Raw genomic sequence first — 9905 nt, 5'->3', positions numbered from 1 at the left:
GTTTTAGAAATAGTTATCATATAACGTTGTCGCTATGGTAGAACATTTATTTTGATTGGCGATGTTCTGTATTTATCAGAGTACCATTATGTAGCCTCATTTCAGATGTCCATGTAAACGGGATTATTAGGCAAGTCGTTCTTGCAAAGCATGTAAACGTTTTAATCAACTATTATATTAATCCGACTATCCACAATAATCGCATTATTATATGCATGTAACCTTTCTCATTGGCGCTGCCCATGTCACAGATACAGAAACGTTTTGCAACAGAATCGGCATAATGATTACACCCCTACTGTATCCTGTGCACGTGACGATTAAACTTTGACTTGATTTTGCGTGCAGATTGAATTTGATGATGATTGATTACTAATGCCTGGCAAGGAAAGTCTGTGCTTGCAAGTTCTGTCTGACTATCACGTGACGAGTTTCTGGTTGCTTGAGATAGAAGTAGCTGGTCGCGACATTGAGCTTGTTAGAAATTGGATATGTAGACGGGCGAGTCGGTCAAGGATCGATTCAGACAAGGTGGTAAATTGTATGACAAGCTACAGTTTATTCAGAGTGAAGATATCTAGAACAGCGTAATTACGGCTCTCCCGCTGGTTCGTACGGAAACGCAGACGAAGAAGAGACCGTTACAATCAGTACACCACTAATATATAGAAAAGAAAGTAGGTTGATTATGGAAGATCGGATCTTTGGATTGGTTCAGCTGGGGTGTAGTCTGTAGTCTTCCGCCATTGGCTCAGTTATCTGTCCGTCATCGTAGAATCCTCTTCGGGCACACAATGTTAAGAGACAAAGGAGATCATGTGTGTGCGCTGGTTTTGGCCATTAGTGTAATGCGGGAGCTATCCTGTAGGGGACCCCACAGGCTCAACTCTGAGTTGTAGCCCCCCCTTAACAATAGTTTGGTCACCTACATAAGAAATAGCATTTCTCTACAAGCTCCGTTGTGAATGCAGTACAGTATTAGCTGCCATTAACAGAAAAGATGGTGGTGTATAGTGCTAAAAACTAAATGTTTGACAGTACACGCTACGTGAGGTGCGACAGTTATCCAGCCAGGTGGAGGAGCAGGTACAGTAGCTATGTGGGTGTTCGGTTATGGCTCTCTGATCTGGAAGGTGGATTTTCCCTATGAGGAGAAGCGGATCGGATACATTATAGGCTTCAGCCGGCGCTTCTGGCAAGGCAGCACCGACCACAGGGGAGTGCCAGGCAAGGTGACGTATCTATCTGTATGGTTGACTAGTGAAGGGAGTGTAAGTTGATTATTAAGTAACAGTCTATGTTGACTATTGGTGATATCCAGCTAGCTACATAACTGCTCTACAGAACCTGAACTGTAATACGGTGACTGGAGGCTCAATGCTGTTGACCTCTAAAGGTTGTATTTATTAAAGCTCAATCAGCTCCTCCCTGTCTTCTCTTTTCAGCCTGGCCGAGTCGTGACTCTGGTGGAGGACCCAGAGGTGAGCTGCCACATAGTTACTTACACCTGTGTGTGTGTGGTGGTGTGACATGGCAACTAGTCCAACACTCTAACCACTAGGCTACCTGCCACCCCATGTGCCGAATACAACAGCTGTAGTAGACCTTACCGTGAAATGCTGAATACAACAGGTGTAGTAGACCTTACAGTGAAATGCTGAATGCAAAAGGTGTAGTAGACCTTACAGTGAAATGCTGAATACAACAGGTGTAGTAGACCTTACAGTGAAATGCTGAATACAACAGGTGTAGTAGACCTTACAGTGAAATGCTGAATACAACAGGTGTAGTAGACCTTACCGTGAAATGCCGAATACAACAGCTGTAGTAGACCTTACCGTGAAATGCTGAATACAACAGGTGTAGTAGACCTTACAGTGAAATGCTGAATGCAAAAGGTGTAGTAGACCTTACAGTGAAATGCTGAATACAACAGGTGTAGTAGACCTTACAGTGAAATGCTGAATACAACAGGTGTAGTAGACCTTACAGTGAAATGCTGAATACAACAGGTGTAGTAGACCTTACCGTGAAATGCTGAATACAACAGGTGTAGTAGACCTTACAGTGAAATGCCGAATGCAACAGGTGTAGTAGACCTTACCGTGAAATGCTGAATACAACAGGTGTAGTAGACCTTACCGTGAAATGCTGAATACAACAGGTGTAGTAGACCTTACCGTGAAATGCTGAATACAACAGGTGTAGTAGACCTCACAGTGAAATGCTGAATACAACAGGTGTAGTAGACCTTACCGTGAAATGCTGAATACAACAGGTGTAGTAGACCTTACCGTGAAATGCTGAATACAACAGGTGTAGTAGACCTTACAGTGAAATGCTGAATACAACAGGTGTAGTAGACCTTACCGTGAAATGCTGAATACAACAGGTGTAGTAGACCTTACCGTGAAATGCTGAATACAACAGGTGTAGTAGACCTTACAGTGAAATGCTGAATACAACAGGTGTAGTAGACCTTACAGTGAAATGCTGAATACAACAGGTGTAGTAGACCTTACCGTGAAATGCTGAATACAACAGGTGTAGTAGACCTTACCGTGAAATGCTGAATACAACAGGTGTAGTAGACCTTACAGTGAAATGCTGAATACAACAGGTGTAGTAGACCTTACAGTGAAATGCTGAATACAACAGGTGTAGTAGACCTCACAGTGAAATGCTGAATACAACAGGTGTAGTAGACCTTACCGTGAAATGCTGAATACAACAGGTGTAGTAGACCTTACCGTGAAATGCTGAATACAACAGGTGTAGTAGACCTTACCGTGAAATGCTGAATACAACAGGTGTAGTAGACCTTACCGTGAAATGCTGAATACAACAGGTGTAGTAGACCTTACCGTGAAATGCTGAATACAACAGGTGTAGTAGACCTTACCGTGAAATGCTGAATACAACAGGTGTAGTAGACCTTACCGTGAAATGCTGAATACAACAGGTGTAGTAGACCTTACCGTGAAATGCTGAATACAACAGGTGTAGTAGACCTTACCGTGAAATGCTGAATACAACAGGTGTAGTAGACCTTACCGTGAAATGCTGAATACAACAGGTGTAGTAGACCTTACCGTGAAATGCTGAATACAACAGGTGTAGTAGACCTGACAGTGAAATGCTGACTTACAAGCCTTTATTAACCAACAATGCAGTTCAAGAAAGAAAGTTAGCAGCAGTGTAAAAACAAAGGGAAGGGGGGGACAATGTAAATAGTCCGGGTAGCCATTTGATTAATTGAGTAGCAGTATTATGGCTTGGGGGTAGAAGCTGTTAAGGAGCTATTTGGTCCGAGACTTGGCGCTCAGGTACCGCTTGCCGTGCGGTAGCAGAGAGAACAGTCTATGACTTGGCGCTCAGGTACCGCTTGCCGTGCGGTAGCAGAGAGACCAGTCTATGACTTGGCGCTCTGGTACCGCTTGCCGTGCGGTAGCAGAGAGAACAGTCTATGACTTGGCGCTCTGGTACCGCTTGCCGTGCGGTAGCAGAGAGAACAGTCTATGACTTGGCGCTCAGGTACCGCTTGCCGTGCGGTAGCAGAGAGAACAGTCTATGACTTGGCGCTCTGGTACCGCTTGCCGTGCGGTAGCAGAGAGAACAGTCTATGACTTGGCGCTCTGGTACCGCTTGCCGTGCGGTAGCAGAGAGAACAGTCTATGACTTGGCGCTCTGGTACCGCTTGCCGTGCGGTAGCAGAGAGAACAGTCTATGACTTGGCGCTCTGGTACCGCTTGCCGTGAGGTAGTAGAGAGAACAGTCTATGACTTGGGTGACTGGAGTCTTTCACCATTTTTTAGGCCTCCCTCTGACACCGCCTAGTATATAGGTCCCGGGTGTCAGGAAGCTTGGCCCAAGTGATGTACTGGGCCGTGAGGTTCTGGGGACCCATGCCAAATCTTTTCAGTTTCCTCTGAGGGGGAAAAGGTGTTGTCGTGCCCTCTCCACGACTGTCTTGGTGTGTTTGGACCATGATAGTTAGTTAGTGACATGGACACCAAGGAACTTGAAACTCTCGACCCGCTCCACTCCAGTCCCGTCGATGTTAATGGGGGCCTGTTGGGCCATCCTTTTCCTGTTGTCCACAATCAGCTCCTTTGTCTTTTTCACATTGAGGTAGAGGTTGAGGTCTCTGACCTCCTCCCTATAGGCTGTCTCATCATTGTCTGTGATCAAGCATACTACTGTTGTATCGTCAGCAAACTTAATGATGGAGTTGTGCTTGGCCACGCAGTCATGGGTGAACAGGGAGTACAGGAGGGGACTAGGCATGCACCAGTGTTGAGGATCAGCGTGTGTTGTTGCCTACCCTTGCCACTTGGGTGCGGCCTGTCAGGAAGTCCAGGTTCCAGTTGCAGAGGGAGGTGTTTAGTCCCAGGGTCCTTAGCTTAGTGATGAGCTTTGTGGGCACTATGGTGTTGAATGCTGAGCTGTCGCCAATGAACAGCATTCTCACATAGGTGTTCCTGTTGTCCAGGTGGGAAAGGGCAGTGTGGAGTGCGATTGAGATTGCATGATCTGTTGGGGCGGTATGCGAATTGGAGTGGGTTTAGGGTTTCCGGCATGGTGGCGTTGATGTGAGCCATGACCAGCCTTTCAAAGTGGAAGCTCTAGCCTTTAGCTCGGTGCAGATGTTGCCTGTAATCCATGGCTTCTGGTTGAGAAATGTACGTACGGTCACTGTGGGGACGGCATTGTCGATGCACTTATTGATGAAGCCGGTGACTGAGGTGGTTTACTCCTCAATGCCATTGGATGAATCCCGGAACATATTCCAGTCTGTGCTACCAAAACAGTCCTGTAGCGTAGCATCTGAGTCATCTGACCACTTCCGTATTGAGCGAGTCACTGGTGCTTCCTGCTTTAGTTTTTGCTTGTAAGCAGGAATCAGGAGGATAGAATTATAGTCAGATTGGCCAAATGGAGAGTGAGAGAGAGCTTTGTATGCGTCTGTGTATGGAGTAAGGGTGGTCTAGAGTTGTTTGCTTATGGCCTTATACAGCTTGTTAAGTGCAGTCTTAGTTTCAGCATCGGTTTGTGGTGGTAAGTAGACGGTTACGAATACTATAGATGAGAACTCTCTTGGTAGATAGTGTGGTCTACAGTTTATCATGAGGTACTCAAGGTGAGCAATACCTCGAGACTTCTTTAATACTAGACATCGCTCACCAGCAGTTATTGACAAATACACACACCCCTGCCCCTCGTCTTACCTGACGTAGCTGCTCTGTCCTGCCGATGCATGGAAAATCCCTCTATATTATCCGTGTCGTCATTCAGCCACGTCTTGGTGAAACATAAGATATTAGTTTTTTATTTATTTTACCTTTATTTAACTAGGCAAATCAGTTAAGGACAAATTCTTATTTTCAATGACGGCCTAGGAACAGTGGGTTAACTGGTCTAGGAACAGTGGGTTAATTGCCTGTTCAGGGGCAGAACGACAGATTTGTACCTTGTCAGCTCGGGAATTTGAACTTGCAACCTTTCAGTTACTAGTCCAACACTCTAACCGCTAGGCTACCCTGCCGCCCCTTTTAATACACTGTTGGTATGATAGTCTTAATCGTAGATCTTCCAGTTTGTTTTCCAATGACTGCACGTTGGCCAGTAATACGGAGGGAAGTGGTGGTTTACCTACTCGTCGGCAAATTCTTACAAGGCACCCCGCCCTCCTCCCCCTTTTCCTCTGTCTTTTCTTCACATTGATGATGGAGATTTGGTCTAGTTAGAGGTAGGTAATCGCTATTCTGATGCCCAGAAGCTCTTTTCAGTCATAAGAGACGGAAGCAGCAACATTATGTACAAATTGAGTTACAAAACAATGTAAAAAATAACACAGTTGGTTAGGAGCCCGTAAAACATCAGTCATCTCCTCCGGCGGCATTATGAAGTAGTTGTTTCACTTGCTCTGCAAGGACGGCGTCTTTTGTGGAGTGGAAGGTAAGAGGGATAGAAGCAACACTGTTCCAGTAACAGTCTAGGTCCAAGGTTCGAAGCAGCTTCTACCCCCAAGCCATATGACTCCTGAACATCTAATCAAATGGCTACCCAGACTATTTGCATTGCCCATCCCCCCCACCCCTTCTTTTACGCCACTGCTACTCTCTGTTATTATCTATGTATAGTCACTTTAATAACCAACATGTACAGTTGAAGTCTAAAGTTTACATACACTTAGGTTGGAGTCATTAAAACTTGTTTTTCAACCACTCCACTAATTTCTTGTTAACTAACTATAGTTTTGGCAAGTTGGTTTGGGACAGCTACTTTGTGCATGACACAAGTAATTTTTCCAACAATTGTTTACAGACAGATTATTTAACTTATAATTCACTGTATCAAAATTCCAGTGGGTCAGAAGTTTACATACACTAAGTTGACTGTGTCTTTAAACAGCTTGGAAAATTCCAGAAAATGATGTCATGGCTTTAGAACCTTCTGATAGGCTAATTGACATAATTTGAGTCAATTGGAGGTGTACCTGTGGATGTATTTCAGGGCCTACCTTCAAACTCAGTGCCTCTGCTTGACATCATGGGAAAATGTAAAGAAATCAGGCAAGACCTCAGAAAAATATTTGTAGAACTCCACAAGTCTGGTTCATCCTTGGGAGCAATTTCCAAACGCCTGAAGGTACCACGTTCATCTGTACAAACAATAGTACGCAAGTATAGCAAGATGGGACCAAATCAATCCCAGAACAACAGCAAAGAACCTTGTGAAGATGCTGGAGGAAACAGGTACAAAAGTATCTATATCCGCAGTGAAACGAGTCCTATATCGACATAACCTGAAAGGCCACTCAGCAAGGAATAAGCCACTGCTCCAAAAACTTGGTCTCAAATGGGTCTTCCAAATGGACAATGACCCCAAGCATACTTTCAAAGTTTGTGGCAAAATGGCTTAAGGACAACAAAGTCAAGGTATTGGAGTGGACATCACTGAAAAAGTGTATGCGAGCAAGGAGGCCTACAAACCTGACTCAGTTACACCAGCTCTGTCAGGAGGAATGGAACAAAATTCACCCAACTTATTGTGGAAGGCTACCCGAAACGTTCGACCCAAGTTAAACAATTTCAAGGCAATACTACCAAACACTCAATTAGTATATGTAAACTTCTGACCCACTGGGAATGTGATGAAAGAAATACAAGCTGAAATAAATCATTCTCTCTACTATTATTCTGACATTTCACATTCTTAAAATTAGGTGGGGATCCTAACTGACCTAAGACAGGGAATTTTTACTAGGATTAAATGTCAGGAATTGTGAAACTGAGTTTAAATGTATTTGGCTAAGGTGTATTCTGACTTCAACTGTACATTTTACCTCGACTAACCGGTGCCCCCGCACATTGACTCTGTTCCGGTACCCCCTGTATATAGCCTCCACATTGACTCTGTTCGGGTACCCTCTGTATATAGCCTCGCTATTGTTATTTTACTTCTGCTCTTTAATTACTTGTTCCCTTTTATTTCTTATTCGTATTTTTGAAACTGAATTGTTGGTTAGGGGCTTATAAGAAGGATTTCACTGTCAGGTCTGTTGTATTCAGCGCATGTGACTATTAAAATCATTTTTCATTCCAGACTACAGACCTCTAATATAGATGTCCTCAGATTTGTCTTCTGCCCTTGTCTCTGCTGGCCAGTTCTCCCTTTGTCAGTGTAGCTTCCAAACAGCATGCACAGCGTCTCATTGGCTGTCAGCATATCCAGCACAGCGTCTCTTTGGCTGTTAGCCTATCCAGCACAGTGTCAAAGCTAGCTAACAAGACCCTCCTTCCTCTGATTTAGTTATTGCACAGTTGTATCGCTGCTAATTTCCATAAACCTGGGACTTTCTGAGCTCTGGTCACCCGAGCTCTTCTCCGCCAACAGTCACTGAATGTCTTCCTGTGTCTCCTTCTGCTATTGGCAGTGACTGGTCTCTGGTAGTTTCATTGGTAAAGGTCGTGCCTGGTATAACTGGGCTTCTCTCTCTCACTCTCTCAGGGTTGTGTCTGGGGCGTGGCATATAAGCTGCCGTCTGGCCGAGAGCAGGAAGTGAAGTGTTACCTTGACTACCGGGAGAAGGGCGGGTACCGCGTCATCGCAGTGAACTTTCACCCCAGACCCTCCGTGACCCCCACACGACACACTGACACTCCCCCTGAACCCAGCCAGGCTCTGCTCTACATCGGTTCTAATGACAGCCCTGACTACCTGGGTCCCGCCCCCCTGGAGCTGATAGCCAATCAGATTGTAGATGCTGTCGGACCGAGTGGACGGAACACTGAATACCTGTTTTCATTGGCTGAGGCGCTGAGGACCCTCCTCCCTGAAGACTCAGACACACACCTCTTCTCTCTCGAAGACCTGGTTAGAAAGAGACTAGCACACACACTTACTACATGTGTGTCAGTAAACCATCGCAGGGATGCTGTAGATTGTCAGTCATGTGATTGTCTCCAGGACTGTTCAGAGCTGGGTTAGTTAGGACTGTTCAGAGCTGGGTTAGTTAGGACTGTTCAGAGCTGGGTTAGTTGGGACTGTTCAGAGCTGGGTTAGTTGGGACTGTTCAGAGCTGGGTTAGAGTTAGGACTGTTCAGAGCTGGGTTAGAGTTAGGACTGTTCAGAGCTGGGTTAGAGTTAGGACTGTTCAGAGCTGGGTTAGGGTTGGGACTGTTCAGAGCTGGGTTAGGGTTGGGACTGTTCAGAGCTGGGTTAGAGTTAGGACTGTTCAGAGCTGGGTTAGAGTTAGGACTGTTCAGAGCTGGGTTAGTTAGGACTGTTCAGAGCTGGGTTAGGGTTGGGACTGTTCAGAGCTGGGTTAGGGTTGGGACTGTTCAGAGCTGGGTTAGGGTTGGGACTGTTCAGAGCTGGGTTAGGGTTGGGACTGTTCAGAGCTGGGTTAGGGTTGGGACTGTTCAGAGCTGGGTTAGGGTTGGGACTGTTCAGAGCTGGGTTAGTTAGGACTGTTCAGAGCTTGGTTAGTTGGGACTGTTCAGAGCTTGGTTAGTTGGGACTGTTCAGAGCTTGGTTAGTTGGGACTGTTCAGAGCTGGGTTAGTTGGGACTGTTCAGAGCTGGGTTAGGGTTGGGACTGTTCAGAGCTGGGTTAGTTAGGACTGTTCAGAGCTGGGTTAGTTAGGACTGTTCAGAGCTGGGTTAGTTAGGACTGTTCAGAGCTGGGTTAGGGTTGGGACTGTTCAGAGCTGGGTTAGGGTTGGGACTGTTCAGAGCTGGGTTAGGGTTGGGACTGTTCAGAGCTGGGTTAGGGTTGGGACTGTTCAGAGCTGGGTTAGGGTTGGGACTGTTCAGAGCTGGGTTAGGGTTGGGACTGTTCAGAGCTGGGTTAGTTAGGACTGTTCAGAGCTTGGTTAGTTGGGACTGTTCAGAGCTTGGTTAGTTGGGACTGTTCAGAGCTGGGTTGGGACTGTTCAGAGCTGGGTTGGGACTGTTCAGAGCTGGGTTAGTTGGGACTGTTCAGAGCTGGGTTAGGTTGGGACTGTTCAGAGCTGGGTTAGTTAGGACTGTTCAGAGCTGGGTTAGTTAGGACTGTTCAGAGCTGGGTTAGTTGGGACTGTTCAGAGCTGGGTTAGTTAGGACTGTTCAGAGCTGGGTTAGTTAGGACTGTTCAGAGCTGGGTTAGGGTTAGGACTGTTCAGAGCTGGGTTAGTTAGGACTGTTCAGAGCTGGGTTAGGGTTAGGACTGTTCAGAGCTGGGTCAGGGTTAGGACTGTTCAGAGCTGGGTCAGGGTTAGGACTGTTCAGAGCTGGGTTAGTTAGGACTGTTCAGAGCTGGGTTAGTTGGGACTGTTCAGAGCTTGGTTAGTTGGGACTGTTCAGAGCTGGGTTGGGACTGTTCAGAGCTGGGTTAGTTGGGACTGTTCAGAGCTGGGTTAG

At 46.0% G+C, this 9905-nt stretch overlaps 2 protein-coding genes across 2 annotated transcripts in view; both read left to right on the top strand.

Annotated features, from left to right (window-relative positions):
* The first annotated feature begins 864 nt into the window (after positions 1-864).
* Positions 865-8567, top strand: LOC109885527 (putative glutathione-specific gamma-glutamylcyclotransferase 2). The gene is made up of 3 exons (XM_031795663.1): positions 865-1232; positions 1446-1481; positions 8014-8567. Exons 1-3 carry the CDS (start codon positions 1098-1100, stop codon positions 8491-8493), a joined length of 651 nt encoding a protein of 216 aa, XP_031651523.1. The 5' UTR covers positions 865-1097; the 3' UTR covers positions 8494-8567.
* LOC109877642 (thrombospondin-2-like) overlaps positions 1164-9905 on the top strand; it is a 90812-nt gene continuing 82070 nt past the window's right edge. Inside the window, exons 1-2 of the mRNA XM_031795661.1 lie at positions 1164-1232; positions 1446-1481. The gene's annotated coding sequence lies outside the window, so the exon portion shown is untranslated. The remainder of the gene's footprint in view (positions 1233-1445; positions 1482-9905) is intronic.

Source organism: Oncorhynchus kisutch, linkage group LG18, assembly GCF_002021735.2.
Source record: "Oncorhynchus kisutch isolate 150728-3 linkage group LG18, Okis_V2, whole genome shotgun sequence".
In the NCBI taxonomy this organism is placed as follows: Eukaryota; Metazoa; Chordata; class Actinopteri; order Salmoniformes; family Salmonidae; genus Oncorhynchus; species Oncorhynchus kisutch.
Note: the sequence above shows the minus strand (reverse complement) of the source record. Positions and strands in the feature narration are given on the sequence as shown.